Below are 18,603 nucleotides of genomic sequence, written 5' to 3'. Positions count from 1 at the left end.
CAGAGATCTTAGAACTGTTATGACAGTTCTGTATTGATTAGCCAATAAAATACTCCTGTGTTTAAAAAAAAAAGAAATTGATTTAATGTACTATTTAGATTCACGATTCAAGAGATGTTTGTCAGCCGATCCATATACAAGTATACAGTAATGTTTAAATAACGTTTCTCTAAGACTGATGGTGCAATGTAAAAGATATAAAATGCAAAATTCAAGACAAAGGACAAACAAACTAGTTAGTTCCGGTCCACTAGCTTTCTTGGACAAGCAGCGTTATATTTACTCTAACAACACTGGGTCATTTCACTGTATATCACTCAGCTTATGAGGTCACTACATAAAATTATAATTCTGGCAACAGTTCGATGCATTCACACAGTTACTCCATGTGTTATGGACTGTCAGTCGTCTGTGTGTTGGCATGGCAACACAACACTGGGTGTGGATTCTTTGGAAACCGTTTTCGTCTACAGAGCAAAAATAAACAAAATATCCAGCCTTATTGTGTATGAAATGTCAGTCCCTCAGTATTAATTACTTCGCCCGGGACGGAGTCCATCAGGGGACGAGGTATTGTTTTCGGTGGGGTTTGTTTGTTTTTGTTTGTTTGTTAACGATGTTCCGGGAAAACGGTTGGACTAACCTTCATGAAACTTTCAGGATAGATGGGCATTGGTCTCAAATAGAACCTCCAACATTTTGAGGGTCATCCAGTCAAGGTTACCAAAAAGCTCAAAATTGTTTTTGTTGTAGCTACTGCCTCATATAGAGGCGCTACCTGCTACATCATCGTGCTGTAAGAATGAGTGTAACAATAGCGCGCTGCGCATGCGCGTGTTACGATTAAAATGGCCGGTGAGCGTATACAATTCGGTTCACCATTCGAAATAAATGGACTAGACCAGGGCTTTTCAAAGTGTGGGGCGTGCCTCCCCTAGGGGGCGCCAGAGTTCTTCAGGGGGGCGCAATGTGAGGAAAAATAAACCAGAATAAGTTACTATTGCGGACATTTAGCGAACTTCAGCTAGCCTTTGCCAGAGACAAAATGGATCGATTTTTAGTGCCTTAAGCTACAGTGAGTGAGGAGACAGAGTCTGGGCCAAACAAAAAAAGAAGGAAGTATGACCACGATTATTTAAAGTTTGGATTTTCATGGACTGGATCTGAAGATGCTCCACTGCCACAGTGTGTTGTCTGCCAAGAGGTGCTAGCTAACGATGCTATGAGATGTTTAAAATGTGTAAAACAAGATGTTTTTAAAAAAGCACAATGTTTAAAATGTGTAAAAAAAAAAGTTTTAAAAAAGCACAGATGTTTTAAAATGTGTAAAAGAGGTTTTAAAAAAGCTCATGTTTAAAATGTGTAAAAGAAAAAATGTGTACAACAACCATTTTTTTAAAAATAAGAATGGAACATTAAGTATAGCAACAACAAAAACTGTAAGGGGGGCGCTGCTGTTTATTTGCTCTCTGGGGGGGGGGCTGACTCTCCCACACTTTGAAAACCCCTGGACTAGACTAAAGAAATTGCTTTCAGACATTATTACAGAGGGAAAGTGCGTTCCATTGAGCTCTAGCGCCAGGCCATTTCCGGGAAATAAGAGTTTCGGTCATGGCGACAGCGTGTGTATGTCAGCCTTGGTTCAGAGGTTTCAGTTTCGAAAACTGTAAGAGTAGAATAATATAAAGTATAGACCCTTGGTATATTTTACTTCTGTGACTTTTTTTTAAATTGTTCATTTTTGGATTACGCTTCATTTTTGTGGCTACTGCCTCATAGAGTGAATATATCTGCTATATTTACTGTATGGGCATGGTATCAGAAAGCAATTCTATTTATAAGCAGTAGCCACATGTACCCGGGGCGATTTCTCAGAGACAACAAGGGAAGCCGAACTTCCCCTAAAATTCTCTCCCCAAACTGCGGCGTCTACGACGTTGAATTCTCATTAAAACAATAACTTGCATAACATATGCCCAAGATTGTATTTACGTTCATAACTATCCCTATGTCATCCTGTAACTTATTTGAGTGATGTCTGACGAACTTGCAGTTCGCTACGAGAATCACCTTTGCTGCCAGGCTGTAACCTTTCTTATTTCAACGGGCTCTATGGACTGGCAGCCGGGTATCCTTTGCAGTCTACGAGACGGCTCTGAACAGCCAATTTCGGCTAGTTGTTATTGGTTAAAATCGACAAAATCGTCACTTCCAGTGAAGCCGGGTATCTCTGGGGGTAAACGGGACATTGGGAGGGCCAAGAAGCCAGGCTGATAAAGGATTATTGGAGGTGGTGTTTGAAAGACATGAGGAGGGCGGTCGCTGTACTTCGGCGTCGGCGAGGAACACGGTAAGCATGATCAGTCAGTCTCTAGCGGATGTCGAGAAAGCGTAGTCGTGTGCCAAAGTGCTGTCCGAATTTCTTTTCATATAAACGTTTCTTCTCATTGATGTCTCTGTACATTACTCTGTAAATAAATGTAAATATTACTCGTTGTGCTCCGTTAACTTTCATCCATTCTATCAGTTTGATCATTCGTGAATTCACTCGTTTATTTTATTTGTAGTTCAATCAATGTGGTTGTAGGCTAGCTTGAGCCTTATTGGGATCTGCAGTGCTAGCTGCTAACAGCTGGTATCTATCTGCTATAATGGCAAACGTCGTGGACATGCTTTTGTCAAAACGTTTTGACACTCTGCCATATGAGGAGAAAGTGAGAATTAAAGAGCAAGGCAGACCAAAGCCCAAGCTTAATCTCATTCAAAAATCAGCAGGTCATAACAGGTCTTTTCAGGTGTCTTGGTATGAAAATGTGAACTGGTTGACTGGGTCTCCTGTGACTAATAAAATGTACTGTTGGCCATGTCTTTTGGTGAAGCCCCCTCAGGGACATTTATGCCGCTTTTCCACTACAAACGCGGCTGAGTCGGGCTGAGCCGAGTCGGGCTGAGCCGTGCCGTGCTGAGCGGGGCTGTTGGAGTTGCATTTCGACTACAACCGCGCTGAACCGTGCTGGCTGGAAGTGGGTGGACACATTGGGTGGAGTTACCGAAAGTGGGTGGACGTCGGGTGATGTCGTTAAGCAGCGCAAACAGTGACATCAGTGAGCTTTTAAGCGGTAGTCTCACGACCCGAATAGTAAACAATAAACATGGAGGACATGGAGTCGTTAGTGTTGCTGGTCTTGGTGCTGTGGCTTGTTGTCACCGACAACGCGGACAGATACTGGCAAGAGCGTATAGATGAGGCGAGGCGCATAAGGCTTCAGAAATTCTCGTAATTCGTAATTATTCTCCTTCCGGGTTTGCGGTGTTTACAGATCCCAGGGCGCTCGCGGGGCGTGTGTGGGCATGTGAGGACACTCCTCCTCACCAATCAGTGCACAGGGGAGTGTCTGCTCACGCCCCCAACCTCACTCGGCACGGCTTGGCTCGCTTCAGCCCCACTCCAAAACGGTGCGAGTTTTAGGGGCTAAGCAGGGCTGAAATGAGCTGAGTCGTGCTGGTTTTTGGTAGTCGAAACGCGAGCCGTGTCGGGCTGAAGTGAGCTGAAGCGGGCTGAAGTGAGCTGAAAAAGGGTAGTGGAAAAGGGCCATTAGTTTGGTCAAAAGATGGGTTTGGGGACCTGGTGAATTTAAAAAGGGCTTGCAAAAGGCATGAAATGAGCAATGAGCATGTCACTTCATGTGCAAGACTTAAGCCCTGTCCACACGGCAACGGATTCAGGTGACTCCGATACAATTGCTTATCGTTTAGGCCTGGCGTCCACACGGCACCGGCGTTTTGGGTGCCCAAAACGCAATCTTTTTGAGAACGGGTTCCAGAGTGGAAAGATCTGGCAACGTTGCCGTTGTGAAGTCGTCTGGATGAGTAGAATGGATTTGTTTACGATGACGTCACAACCACATGACTGTGAGTGCTTCACGCCGGGTAGAAGTGTAACGAATATCACCAGGAAAAAGCCTTACAGAGCACTAGTGAGAGTGAAACACGAGCTTGGATATTATTATTATTATTATGTTCAGTGTTCACAGTAGTAATGCAAGAAGCAGAATAGTGACAGTAATAGTGAAGCAAAAACATGCAATTGTACAAACACTGCAGCTCTACAGCAAAATATTCATTTATGAAATGGTCTGATTCTTAACACCAGTAGCGCCAATGATCTTCTCATTGCGATGCGAGTTGTCAACAAATCCTATAACTTGGTTCATGAAACGCGCTTACAAAATATTTTCACTGTGAATATTTATTGTGTAATGGTGCAATCCCGCCAGCAAAAATAGGGGAAAAAAGGAGCGATCTCACCTCTTCAGATGTTGATTTAAGTCCGACAATACATTCCTCAAAAAGGGCGTAGAGGAGCAAATTAATCCAATTTATTCCGGACCATTAAAGACGCCGCCTTCCGCGTAGAATCATACGTCATCCTCGCCGCCATATTGGAGAGGTCAAAGCGGAAAATAAAGATTAGCTGCGTTTAACTGTACCAACAGGTTTACCGTCCAAACGAGATCACATGGGATTACCTTTCACAGGTGAGAAACAAACAACAAATTAATCTATCAACGTGTATCATTCAATTTATTCCGGACCATTGAAGACGCCGCCTTCCGCGTAGAATCATACGTCATCCTCGCCGCCATTTTGGAAAGGTCAAAGCAGAGAATAAAGATTAGCTGCGTTTAACTGTACCAACAGGTTTTCTGTCCAAACGAGATCACATGGGATTACCTTTCACAGGTGAGACTGGAAAAATACTTTTCATTGTATTTGGTCATTATAATGTAATTTTACAAACAGATTTTCCTGACTTTGTGGCTAATATGAAGTCTCGCGCATAATAGTTTATGCGCATGCGTCCTTACTTCTATTGTTCTGGTGTCTCTGAAGGGACCGTCTTACAGCGCCCCTAGAGGTGTGGCATGTGTATTGCATCGTTTTCAGCAAGCGTTGCGTTGCCATATGGACCTGATATTTTACTGATTGTTGCCCATTTGGACGCGATATATTTTTAAATAACATCTTGTTGTCGTTGTCGTGTGGATGTAGCCTTAGCTGTCTGGGGAGGGTCAGGGTGGAACATGCCATCGATGAAGGTGCTCGTATACAGTGTGCAAGGCATAATGAAATAGTCACTCAAAACAGGGCCTTCCTGAAACGTTTGATAGATGTTACCTCATTGCTTGGCCGTCAGGAACTGTCATTCAGGGGGCACAATGAGAGTCATGAATCAGACAACAAGGGGAATTACAGAGAATTTACTGAAACATTAGCAAAATATGACTCTGTCCTAGCCACACGTTTTCAGTCATCAGCTGTGTTTACTGGTATGTCTCACACCATTCAAAATGACCTGATCAATGCACTTGCTGCCACTGTTTCTGACGAGATAACCAGTGAAGTGCAGGCTGCTCCCTTTTTTGCTTGGCAGGTGGATGAGACCACAGACATATCCTGTCATGCCCAAATATCTATCATTGTTCGCTATGTGGATAGGGCAGGTGCAATCCAGGAGCATTTTATTGGATTTTTTGATGTGTCAGAAGGCTGCAATGCTCAGTCTGTGTTTGAGGTTTTGCAGCAGAATATGCATGCTTACAATTTTGAGGAAAAACTTGTGGCACAAACATATATGATGGGTCTGCAGTTATGGCATCGTCTCTCAATGGCCTGCAAGCCAGAGTCAGGGCAGTAGCTCCTAGTGCTATGTTTGTGCATTGTTATGCACATAGACTGAACTTGGTGTTGTCCCAGGGTGCTAAATGCATACCTCAAGCAAGATTGTTTTTTGCAACATTGTCTGGGTTTGCGACATTCTTTGCAAAATCAACTAAAAGAACATCTTTTCTGGAATCTGCAGAATGTTCAAGGCTGCCTCGAAATGCACCTACTAAGTGGAATTTTAGTTCCCGCATAGTGGGCACTGTGCTTGAAAATTGATGCTTTGATCAGGATTTTTGACAGCTTAATTGCTGATAAAAGCATGGATGATGATAGTTGACTGTGCCAAGGGGTATGTGATGAGGATGGAGGACTGAGTTTGCCTTCCTGCTGCAGTCCTACTATGACATCTTTTGTGAGACAGATGTTGTGTTTGACATTGTGCAAGCCAAGGCCATGGATGTCCTTTTCTGCAAAAAGAGAGTAGAGGCCCTGCTTTCTTTTGCAGTGGAGAAAAGGTCAGAGGAGGCTTTTCAAGCTGTGTATGTCAAAGCTGCAAATATGACAACAGACCCTCGAGATGTGCCCTGAGAAAGCGCCACTCCACGTTGTCAGATCCAAAGGAGCATTAGAGAAATTTGTATATGGCAATCTTTGATAACATAATTGAACAGATTTCTCGTCGTTTTGCAAACCTGGAAAGTCTGCGCTTCCTTGAACTGGTTAACCCAGGAAGGTTTGATGAGATGAAGCTGGTGTTTCCAGAGGAAGCATTCCAGAGTGTTGAGAAAATGTATGGTCATTTTTTTGATTTAGGGAGACTACGGTCTGAGCTGCAGGTTTGGTACAAAAACACTGACTTGCAGGGCACTCTGGGCAAGCTGAGTGATTCTCTGTTGTTTTTCAAAGACATGGAGCTGGACAGTTCAATGCCCCAGCTATACAAACTGCTGTCTTTAGTTGCAACTATTGGCGCCACATCAGCTGGAGTAGAGCGTAGCTTCTCTTGTTTAAAAAGAGTCAAGTCTTTCACTCGAAATACAATGGGCCAACACCGTTTAAGTAGTCTTGCTCTGCTGGCCATTGAGAAGAAATTGGTGAAGTCTCTGGAAAGCATAACCAGCTGGTATGACAGGGTCACAGACCATTTTCTGGAAAAGGAGCGGAGGGCAGAATTTGTGTATAGATAGTGTGCATCATATAATGTTCATGAATCTGAAGTGTGTTGTTCAGTAATGTTAAGAGAATGGTGGGCTCTGTGTTATAGGTTATACCTGGGTATAATATTCAAGGTTCTGTGTGTTGCATAGCCTACCTGGTTATGAATTTCCAGACTGTGTTGCAGAAGATGTTCAAGGATGTGTTGCACAGCTGGGTGTTGTGTTAAAGACTCTGTGTTGCATATCAGGGTATGATGTTCAAGGCTCTTCGTTGAATAGCCAGTGATTTTTGGATGTTTGATATTTTTGATTAAGGATATGAGGCACTAGCCTGGCAAGCCAGACTATAACATGAAATGTACAAGCAAAAATACTTTCTGCCACTAGGTGGGGTTGTCTAGTTCACTATGCTAATGGGGCACACCTTTCTATGCTTTGATATCCGGCCTACAGGTTTTACGATGAATGCGTAAAATGGGCTTCCCCTGTTTTAAAAACCAGCAGCCGCCACTGACGTACCCATAGAGTACCTGTTTTTTTCGCGATATCTTCCTTCATATTAATCATAAGTGCTGCCGGGCGAGGTTTGTTTTGCCTGGCAACACATTATTATTTTTATATCTCATTTATTAAGGTCTGTACTTGGAGTAGTCTAAAAAAAAAAGTCTAAAGTCCTTCCTAGGGTGGCGCCGATCTCTGTTTCTGTAGCCCTCGGCCTCTCACCTATATTAAATAGCTAGGGTTACAGTGGGGGGGCTAGTCCTCTGGTAACCACGAGAGTTTGACTCCCCACTCGCATCTGTATTGCAGCGTAGCCACATGTACCCATATGGCCCTTTTCCACTACCCTTTTTCAGCTCGCTTCAGCTCGCTTCAGCTCACTTCAGCCCGACACGGCTCGCGTTTCGACTACCAAAAACCAGCACGACTCAGCTCGTTTCAGCCCTGCTTAGCCCCTAAAACTCGCACCGTTTGAGTGGGGCTGAAGCGAGCCAAGCCGTGCCGAGTGAGGCTGGGGGCGTGAGCAGACACTCCCCTCTGCACTGATTGGTGAGGAGGAGTGTCCTCACATGCCCACACACGCCCCGCGAGCGCGCTGGGATCTGTAAACACCACAAACCCGGAAGAAGAATAATTACGAATTCCGAGAATTTCTGAAGCCTTATGCGCCTCGCCTCATCTATACGCTCTTGCCAGTATCTGTTGGCGTTGTCGGTGACAACAAGCCACAGCACCAAGACCAGCAACACTAACGACTCCATGTCCTCCATGTTTATTGTTTACTATCCTGGTCGTGAGACTACCGCTTAAAAGCTCACTGAATCAGTGACATACAGAGCATCGTGGACGAGTTCGCGGAGCGCAAGGCTCGTCGTATGCCCTTCAAATAATGCGCGCAGTAGGCTATTGATGTTTTATTATGAGCCATGTACAGTATGTCACCTAATGTTTTTTTTGTTTGAGTTGCATGTTCATTTGAAGGACTTAATGTACAAAATAACATAGTTGCACCCCGTAGTGTTGAAATTGGTAAACACAGTGCATTCAGTGAGGTTTGCACCGCCCTCCTTTTATTTCTGACTCTTCCTGTCACCTTTGCAACCTCTGAGCGCTCATTCGTATGCCCTTCAAATAATGTGCGCAGTATAGGCTATTGATGTTTTATTATGAGCCATGTACAGTATCCTAATGTTTTTTGTTTCTGAGTTACATGTTCGTTTGAAGGACTTGATGTACTAAATAACATATAGTTGCACCCGGTAGTGTTGAAATTGGTAAACACCGCAGTTGCGGACATTTTGTAGCCTAAAATGATGTTATGATAAGCTTTAATAAAGGGCCCGGTCATTTGCCCCGCCCCCGGCCCGGCTCTGACTTATTCCGCCACTGTCACTGATGTCACTGTTTGCGCTGCTTAACGACATCACACGACGTCCACCCACTTTCGCTAACTCCACCCAATGTGTCCACCCACTTCCAGCCAGCACGGTTCAGCGCGGTTGTAGTCGAAATGCAACTCCAACAGCCCCGCTCAGCTCGACTCGGCACGGCACGGCTCAGCCGCGTTTGTAGTGGAAAAGCGGCAATAGTGTACCTATTTTTTTTTTTTTCATGATATCGTCCTTCATATTCATCATAAGTGCTATCGGGCGAGGTTTGTTTTGCCTGGCAACAGTTGTTTCTTCTTGTTTAATAGAAAGTGGACCACAACAGTCAACATTTGGGCAAATTTGTTCTGCAGTATAGTTCTGAATAGGGATAGGAATAAATGTGTAAAATTTAATGCGTGTAGGTAATTTAGAAACAGATTTTTGGTTTTGAATAAAGAGGAAATGTTGCTTTAACGTGCTTTAAATTGGATTTACAATATCATAAATTGATATATGCTATACATCAAACATGTATTTTAGGGCTCTGTAACATCATGTGCAGAGTTGGTGGAGCTAAAGCCTTATGAATGAAAAGGTCTTTGGAATGGACAAAAACAATGAAAACTCAACAGGAAAAGGTTTTCTTATTTTTATTACTGCAGTTTAGATGAAATGCTTTTACATATACAGACATTTCAGTGTTTCCCCGACTTTTTTTTGGGGGGGGGGTGCTGGATGAGGATGGTCACCCTGAGCATTTGGACCTGAACAAACAGTTAAAGGAGTCGTATTTAAGTCTTCACATTTATTTTAGAACAATCATTATAACAATTTTTACAACCCCAATTCCAAAAAAGTTGGGACACTGTGTAAAACATAGAATGTGAAGATTTGCAAATCATGGAAAACGTATATTTCATTGAAAATAGTACAGACAACATATCAAATGTTGAAGCTGAGAAATTGTATTGCTTTTTTTTAATATATGGTCATTTTGAATTTGATGTCAACAACACATTTTTAAAAAAGTTGGGACGGGGCAATAAAAGACTGAAAAAGTTGTGTAATGCTAAAGAAAACTAATTTGGTTAATTGGCAACAGGTCAGCAAGATGATTGGGTATAAAAACAGCATCCCAGAGAAGCGGAGTCTCTCAGAAGTAAAGATGGGGAGGGGTTCACTGCTCAGTGAAAGACTGCATGGGCAAACAGTGCAACAATTTAAGAATAACGTTCCTCAATGTAAAATTGCAAAGAATTTGGGGATCACATCATCAATGGTACATAACATCATTAAAAGATTCAAAGACTGTGGAGAAATCTCTATGCAAGAGACAAGGCTGAAAACTGACACTGGATGCCTGTGATCTTCAGGCCCTCAGGTGACACTGCATTAAAAGCAGACACATGTCTGTAGTGGAAATCACTTTATGGGTTCAGGAACACTTCAGAAAACCATCATCTGTGAAAACAGTTCATTACTGCATTCACAAATGCATGTTAAAACCGTATATTAACAATATCCAGAAATACCACCACCTTCTCTGGGCCCGAGCTCTTTTACGATGGAGTGAGACGAAGTGGAAAATTGTCCCGAGGTCTGATGAATCAAAAGTAGAAATTCTTTTTAGAAATCACGGACACCATGTCCTCCAGGCTAAAGAGGAGAGGGACCATCCGGCTTGTCATCAGTGCACAGTTCAAAAGCCAGCATCTGTGATGGTATGAAGGTGCATTAGTGCACATGACATGGGTAGCTTGTACATCTGGGAAGGCATCATTAATGCTGAATGATATACACATGTTTCAGAGCAATATGCTGCCATCCAGACAACATCTTTTTCAGGGAAGGTCTTCCTTCTTTCAGCAAGACAATGCCAAACCGCTTTCTGAACATATTAAAACTGCATGACTCTGTCATAAGAGTCTGGGTGCTAAACTGGCCTGCCTGCAGTCTAGACTTGTCTCCCATTTAAAACATTTGGCACATTATGAAGTGCAAAATACGACAAAGGAGACCCTGAACTGTTGAGCAACTGAAATTGTATATCAGGAAAGAATGGGACAATATTTCTTTTGCAAAACTACAGCAGTTGGTCTCCTCAGTTCCCAAACATTTACAGAGTGTTTTTCAATGTAGATGTGATGCACCACAGTGGTAAACATGCCCCTGTCCCAACTTTTTTGAAATTTGTTGCTGACATCAAATTCAAAATGAGCATATATATTTTTCAAAAGACAATAAAATTTCTCAGTTTCAACATTTGATGTGTTGTCTTTGTACTATTTTCAATGAAATATAGGGTTTCCAAGATTTGCAGTTTATCACATTGTTTTTGACAGTTTACACGGCATCCCAACTTTTTTGGAATTGGGGTTGTACAATAGAACTGCACTCCGTTTTGTTTTTTTTAAAACCTTGTGTGTGTGTCCGTCCCAATATAATGGTAGGAGAAACACTTTATCCCAATCTTTTGTCTTGCATTTATTCATTATTTTTCTCTTCATGATAATGTAAGAAATCAGATCTGTGTAAATTTTGCATTCCTGAGACTCACTGTATATTAACTGCTTGGCATTTGATAAGTCACTGAAATGTGAGCAATTAATGCCAGTCATACAATTATCAAATCCCAGTGAACGAATATGAAGTTTGTTATTCCTGACTTACACAATCATTTAACACAAGTGGTTGCTCAGTGGTCTACTTTGGCTTTGGTCTACTGATTGGAAGGATTTTTAAATTCCAGCACCACTCAGCTCAAACTGCCAATGTTGGGTCCTTAAGAAAGCACCTTAAATCTAAATTCCAGTGACATCCTGTCTGTGTGTCACTTTAGAGAACTGTATCAGCCAGATGAACAAATATAAATGAAAATGTGATTATTCTGTACTTTTCATAATCATGACAGTATGCTACCATGACTTCATTTGAACAAGGAAAAGAATATATTGATATCTAAATTGCAGCTAAAAGGGTACATGTGTACATTTTTATTCTCAGGTCAAGTCCTGGACAGCAGGACGCGGTCACCATGGAGACTGTCTTTCCTTAGCGAGCTCTTTTGGGGTGTCGTGGAGTTCATTGGCCTGTTGTATGTGATACTCTGATTACAGGTTGATTAGTAGATTGATTACATTTATGCCTGTGGGATACATATTTTAAACTCTAACACACTTGCTACTCTTTAGCTTTCAGACCCTCGTCCAGCCAGATCTGTCAAAAGACGGGAATCCAAGTTCATCGTCACGCTTCAGTGATGGAAGAGGGTAAGTCCCAGTAGGGCGGAAACAAAAGAGGAAATCCATAAATAGTTCTGTATTTCAGTTTTGTGTAATTCTTAACTACTGCTGGTTTTGACTGTCTTGTAACTCTGACTTAACAACCGCTATCAGAGTGTGGCTGACTGAAATGTACACAGTGATATGTTTATGACTCTTTAGACTGTTTGTTTGTTTTGTTTGTTTTTAGCTTGTCTTGTACCTTTTTACCATATCTTGTCATTATATTTGTGTAATGATTTGGATATGCATTGTTCATCTTTTGGGTGATTTTTGAATTTATTTACTTCAGTCCTCCAGGTTTTCCTGGGCGGAGACGTATGGGCAGGATAAACCATGGTGGAGGTCCAAGTCCTCCTCCAATGGGTGGTGGTGGATGAGGAAGGTAAGGAGGAGTCTGACATGTAACATTATGTAGATTTCATTTTCTTGACTTGTCTTATTCTGCATTTTATGGTTTATTTTTGTCTTTTCCTCTGCAGGTAAATGCCTGCACATTGTTGCAGGCGTAGGGGGTGTGATGTGGTGATCCATCACTGAGCACTGCTCATATGAGCTCTCCAGCACAGAGAGCTGAACCAGTGAAGATGTCTTGGATGAACAGGCACATTGCACCCTTCATCGTCATGCTGCTTCTGCATTGCAGATTTTTGATGCTGCTCTGGGAATTCCTACTCTTAGGGGCCAGAGTGGTTGAACTTGGCAGCAGTGCTTTCTTTTCTTTTCTTTTTTTCCATTCATTCATTATTTCTTTCTTTTTTTAAAATACAGTTACATGCTGAAGGATGTGGTAAGAGTATGCATTTCTGAGTTAAGGTAATAAAGTTGTCATATGGATTGTAAGTGGTTTGCTGGTTTGTTTTTTTTTTTTTTTTTTTTTGGTGTATGGGGAACTATAATACAAGGCACTTTTTAATGTAAATAGTTTAGAAATTAAAATACTTGTCTTTTAGGCACATTCTTACTGACATCGTGCCTCTTTTACACATGTATGGTCTTATTTAATTGTGATTTTAAAATTATTAAAAAAAATTGGTACACTGATTCAATGAAATATATATATATAATTAATTTTTTTTGCATAGCGCTTTTAAAAATGGACATTGCCACAAAGCAACTTTATTGAAATGTATAACTTCTAGATAAAATTAGCCCTATAAATTTTATCCTTGGTGAGTAAGCCAGAGTCGATAATGGCAAGGAAAAATATGGATTTTATATGGTGGCATGTCAATCAATATCCTTTATTTAACCAGGTAAAAAAACTCCTTGAGATTAAAATCTCTTCCAAGAGTGACCTGAACAAGAGGGCAGCATAAACAAGATTGCAATAAAAAATAGGTGCCATATGGGTACATGTGGCTACTGCTTATAAATAAAATTTTCTGATACAATATCCATACAGTAAATATAGCGCATATACATGTTATCAATTAACTTTAAAATAAAATTAAAAACTTAAAGCGAATAGCAGAAGTTTGGCCAATTATACTTTTACGCTTGGGTTTCATATTTGTCAAAGAATGTCAAATTTATTTAAAAAAAAAAATTATTCGTTGGAAAACGTAAGTACTCGTTACAAGTGGAGTCAGTAGCCTTGGTGAATCACGAGGTGAATTTTGTTGTCTTTTTCTTCCGATACTACAAAGTTATAACAAGGTTTTTCTTATTTCGTTTGTAGTTCTGATTAGTTCTAAAGTTTATCAAGAAATAGAATGGGTAATTGAACTTGATCAGGATAAGTGCTAATTGGTTACGAAGTTTTGCTATTGTTACACTCATTCTTACATTCTTATACTCATTCTTGGGTACCTTTGATAACATGAGATCAACTTCATATCATGAGATCACGATTTGCTGTTCTGGTGATTGTAATACTTATGCGCATATGCGTTGTGCTATTGTTACACTCATTCTTACAGCACAATGACATAGTGGCTACCACCTCTATATGAGGCAGTAGCCACAAAAATAACTATACAACAGACAAAAATACACTTGGTGTAACGTTACAGATCATTACAGATAAGTGTTAAAGTGCCATGAACACTCAAAAAAAAAAAAAGTTTGTCAGATGGTATACTTTTTTTGCATTCATCACCTTTCAAAATAATCTCTTTTTATTACCAGTGACACAAATTAATTTTTTTCCTAACCGATGCATGTTGTAAATACTGAATTATTGTAAGTCGGGTATAACAATAATGGATGATCATTAACCTTTATGAAAAGGAATACATTGGATTTTATATATATATATATATATATATATATTCATCTCATTATCTCTAGCCGCTTTATCCTGTTCCACAGGGCTCGAACCCGGACCTTCTTGATGTGAGGCGACAGCGCTAACCACTACGCCACCCTATATAAATTACAACCCCAATTCCAAAAAAGTTGGGGCAAAGTACAAATTGTAAATAAAAACGGAATGCAATGATGTGGAAGTTTCAAAATTCCATATTTTATTCAGAATAGAACATAGATGACATCAAATGTTTAAACTGAGAAAATGTATCATTTAAAGAGAAAAATGAGGTGATTTTAAATTTCATGACAACACATCTTAAAAAAGTTGGGACAAGGCCATGTTTACCACTGTGAGACATCCCCTTTTCTCTTTACAACAGTCTGTAAACGTCTGGGGACTGAGGAGACAAGTTGCTCAAGTTTAGGGATAGGAATGTTAACCCATTCTTGTCTAATGTAGGATTCTAGTTGCTCAACTGTCTTAGGTCTTTTTTGTCGTATCTTCCGTTTTATGATGCGCCAAATGTTTTCTATGGGTGAAAGATCTGGACTGCAGGCTGGCCAGTTCAGTATCCGGACCCTTCTTCTACGCAGCTATGATGCTGTAATTGATGCAGTATGTGGTTTGGCATTGTCATGTTGGAAAATGCAAGGTCTTCCCTGAAAGAGACGTCGTCTGGATGGGAGCATATGTTGCTCTAGAACCTGGATATACCTTTCAGCATTGATGGTGTCTTTCCAGATGTGTAAGCTGCCCATGCCACACACACTAATGCAACCCCATACCATCAGAGATGCAGGCTTCTGAACTGAGCGCTGATAACAACTTGGGTTGTCTTTCTCCTCTTTAGTCGGAATGACGGCGTCCCTGATTTCCATAAAGAACTTCAAATTTTGATTCGTCTGACCACAGAACAGTTTTCCACTTTGCCACAGTCCATTTTAAATGAGCCTTGGCCCAGAGAAGATGTCTGCGCTTCTGGATCATGTTTAGATACGGCTTCTTCTTTGAACTATAGAGTTTTAGCTGGCAACGGCGGATGGCACGGTGAATTGTGTTCACAGATAATGTTCTCTGGAAATATTCCTGAGCCCATTTTGTGATTTCCAATACAGAAGCATGCCTGTATGTGACGCAGTGCCGTTTAAGGGCTCGAAGATCACGGGCACCCGGTATGGTTTTCCGGCCTTGACCCTTATGCACAGAGATTCTTCCAGATTCTCTGAATCTTTTGATGATATTATGCACTGTAGATGATGATATGTTCAAACTCTCTGCAATTTTACACTGTTGAACTCCTTTCTGATATTGCTCCACTATTTGTCGGCACAGAATTAGAGGGATTGGTGATCCTCTTCCCATCTTTACTTCTGAGAGCCGCTGCCACTCCAAGATGCTCTTTTTATACCCAGTCATGTTAATGACCTATTGCCAGTTGACCTAATGAGTTGCAATTTCGTCCTTCAGCTGTTCCTTTTTTGTACCTTTAACTTTTCCAGCCTCTTATTGCCCCTGTCCCAACTTTTTTGAGATGTGTTGCTGTCATGAAATTTCAAATGAGCCAATATTTGGCATGAAATTTCAAAATGTCTCACTTTCGACATTTGATATGTTGTCTATGTTCTATTGTGAATACAATATCAGTTTTTGAGATTTGTAAATTATTGCATTCCGTTTTTATTTACAATTTGTACTTTGTCCCAACTTTTTTGGAATCGAGGTTGTATTTTACATGATATTTATAATACACATATAGGGACTATATCGGTTTAACACATTTTTAATGTGAAACTATCATTTCACTGAGTGTTTTATATTTAAATCTAATATCTATTAAGTAATATTCTTATAAAATTCTCATTTCTCACAACTGCATAGACATTTTGCATTAAAATGAAATATTCAAATAAATAAATGCTAAACACACATCCAATACATTTCTGCAACAAGTCACTGCAATGAGCAATTTAGAACATGGATGTCACAGTGTGTGTTCTGATATCATGGATGTGTAAAAGAGATCTCATCTCATTATCTCTAGCCGCTTTATCCTGTTCTACAGGGTCACAGGCAAGCTGGAGCCTATCCCAGCTGACTACGGGCAAAAGGCATAGTACACCCTGGACAAGTCGCCAGGTCATCACAGGGCTGACACATAGACAACCATTCACACTCACAGTCAATTTAGAGTCACCAGTTAACCTAACCTGCATGTCTTTGGGGGAAACCGGAGCACCCGGAGAACATGCAAACTCCGCACAGAAAGGCCCTCGCCAGCCACGGGATGCGAACCCGGACCTTCTTGCTGTGAGGTGACAGCACTAACCACTACACCACCGTGCCGCCGTGTAAAAGAGATATTGTCGAAAAATATCTTTCTTTGTTTTACCATTGTTGATGATCTGTTGGCAGAGTTCTTGGTAGATCCTGTAGTATAGTTAGGAATTATCAGATAAGAAGAATAGTATACCATCCCTCCTAGCTAGAGAGCATATCCAATTTTGCTCCCAGTATTCCCGGCCATAGACAGCTGTGTCACTGTCAGGCTTCAGAAACCATGTTTCTGTTGCCCCACATAGGAGCTTTTATTTTCATGACTCAAAGGAAAAAAGTAAAATAGTTATATGATCATAAGGTATGCGTCCATTTTCAGTGGATTAGCAAAGTGAATGGATGAGTGAAATATAAAACCGAACAAATATATGGAGGACAGTCAAGGGAAAAAAAGGTGAATTTAGAACAGATTGATTTATTGCAAAACAATACTGTTTGGGCGGCACGTTGGTGTAGTGGTTAGCGCTGTCGCCTCACAGCAAGAAGGTCCTGGGTTCGAGCCCCGGGGCCGGCGAGGGCCTTTCTGTGTGGAGTTTGCATGTTCTCCCCGTGTCTGCGTGGGTTTCCTCCGGGTGCTCCGGTTTCCCCCACAGTCCAAAGACATGCAGGTTAGGCTAACTGGTGACTCTAAATTGACCGTAGGTGTGAATGTGAGTGTGAATGGTTGTCTGTGTCTATGTGTCAGCCCTGTGATGACCTGGCGACTTGTCCAGGGTGTACCCCGCCTTTCGCCCGTGGTCAGCTGGGATAGGCTCCAGCTTGCCTGCGACCCTGTAGAAGGATAAAGCGGCTAGAGATAATGAGATGAGACAATACTGTTTGTCAGATCCTCTCTGTCCTGCCCCACAGTGTAAAGGAACCATCATCTGACAAACTCTAATCAGATATTATTTGTTTGGTGAACCATTTTCAGCACTGCAGTGACTGATACCAGTGACTGGTATCATGCGCATGTGATACTAATATGTGGGTGTGTCTGTTATAGAAACACTAGATTGCTGAGTTTTAGGCATGTAATGGTACAACCCCAATTCCAAAAAAGTTGGGACAAAGTACAAATTGTAAATAAAAACAGAATGCAATGATGTGGAAGTTTCAAAATTCCATATTTTATTCAGAATAGAACATAGATGACATATCAAATGTTTAAACTGAGAAAATGTATCATGTAAAGAGAAAAATTAGGTGATTTTAAATTTCATGACAACAACACATCTCAAAAAAATTGGGACAAGGCCATGTTTACCACTGTGAGACATCCCCTTTTCTCTTTACAACAGTCTGTAAATGTCTGGGGACTGAGGAGACAAGTTGCTCAAGTTTAGGGATAGGAATGTTAACCCATTCTTGTCTAATGTAGGATTCTAGTTGCTCAACTGTCTTAGGTCTTTTTTGTCGTATCTTCCATTTTATGATGCGCCAAATGTTTTCTATGGGTGAAAGATCTGGATTGCAGGCTGGCCAGTTCAGTACCCGGACCCTTCTTCTACGCAGCCATGATGCTGTAATTGATGCAGTATGTGGTTTGGCATTGTCATGTTGGAAAATGCAAGGTCTTCCCTGAAAGAGACGTCGTCTGGATGGGAGCATATGTTGCTCTAGAACCTGGATATACCTTTCAGCATTGATGGTGTCTTTCCAGATGTGTAAGCTGCCCATGCCACATGCACTAATGCAACCCCATGCCATCAGAGATGCAGGCTTCTGAACTGAGCGCTGATAACAACTTGGGTTGTCCTTCTTCTCTTTAGTCGGAATGACGGCGTCCCTGATTTCCATAAAGAACTTCAAATTTTGATTCGTCTGACCACAGAACAGTTTTCCACTTTGCCACAGTCCATTTTAAATGAGCCTTAGCCCAGAGAAGACGTCTGCACTTCTGGATCATGTTTAGATACGGCTTCTTCTTTGAACTATAGAGTTTTAGCTGGCAACGGCGGATGGCACGGTGAATTGTGTTCACAGATAATGTTCTCTGGAAATATTCCTGAGCCCATTTTGAGATTTCCAATACAGAAGCATGCCTGTATGTGATGCAG

At 41.3% G+C, this 18,603-nt stretch overlaps 1 protein-coding gene across 2 annotated transcripts in view; it reads left to right on the top strand.

Moving 5' to 3' along the window:
* Positions 1-12,365, top strand: part of selenok (selenoprotein K) — a 12,805-nt gene extending 440 nt beyond the window's left edge. The window contains exons 2-4 of one of the 2 annotated variants that reach the window (XM_060931656.1): positions 11,699-11,789; positions 11,887-11,964; positions 12,269-12,365. In XM_060931656.1, coding sequence (XP_060787639.1) covers positions 11,699-11,789; positions 11,887-11,964; positions 12,269-12,365 — 266 coding nt within the window. The remainder of the gene's footprint in view (positions 1-11,698; positions 11,790-11,886; positions 11,965-12,268) is intronic. The other variant, XM_060931657.1, reaches the window with a different exon arrangement.
* The last annotated feature ends 6,238 nt before the right edge of the window (positions 12,366-18,603 follow it).

The sequence above is a fragment of the Neoarius graeffei genome, chromosome 10 (assembly GCF_027579695.1).
Source record: "Neoarius graeffei isolate fNeoGra1 chromosome 10, fNeoGra1.pri, whole genome shotgun sequence".
NCBI lineage: Eukaryota > Metazoa > Chordata > Actinopteri > Siluriformes > Ariidae > Neoarius > Neoarius graeffei.
Note: the sequence above shows the minus strand (reverse complement) of the source record. Positions and strands in the feature narration are given on the sequence as shown.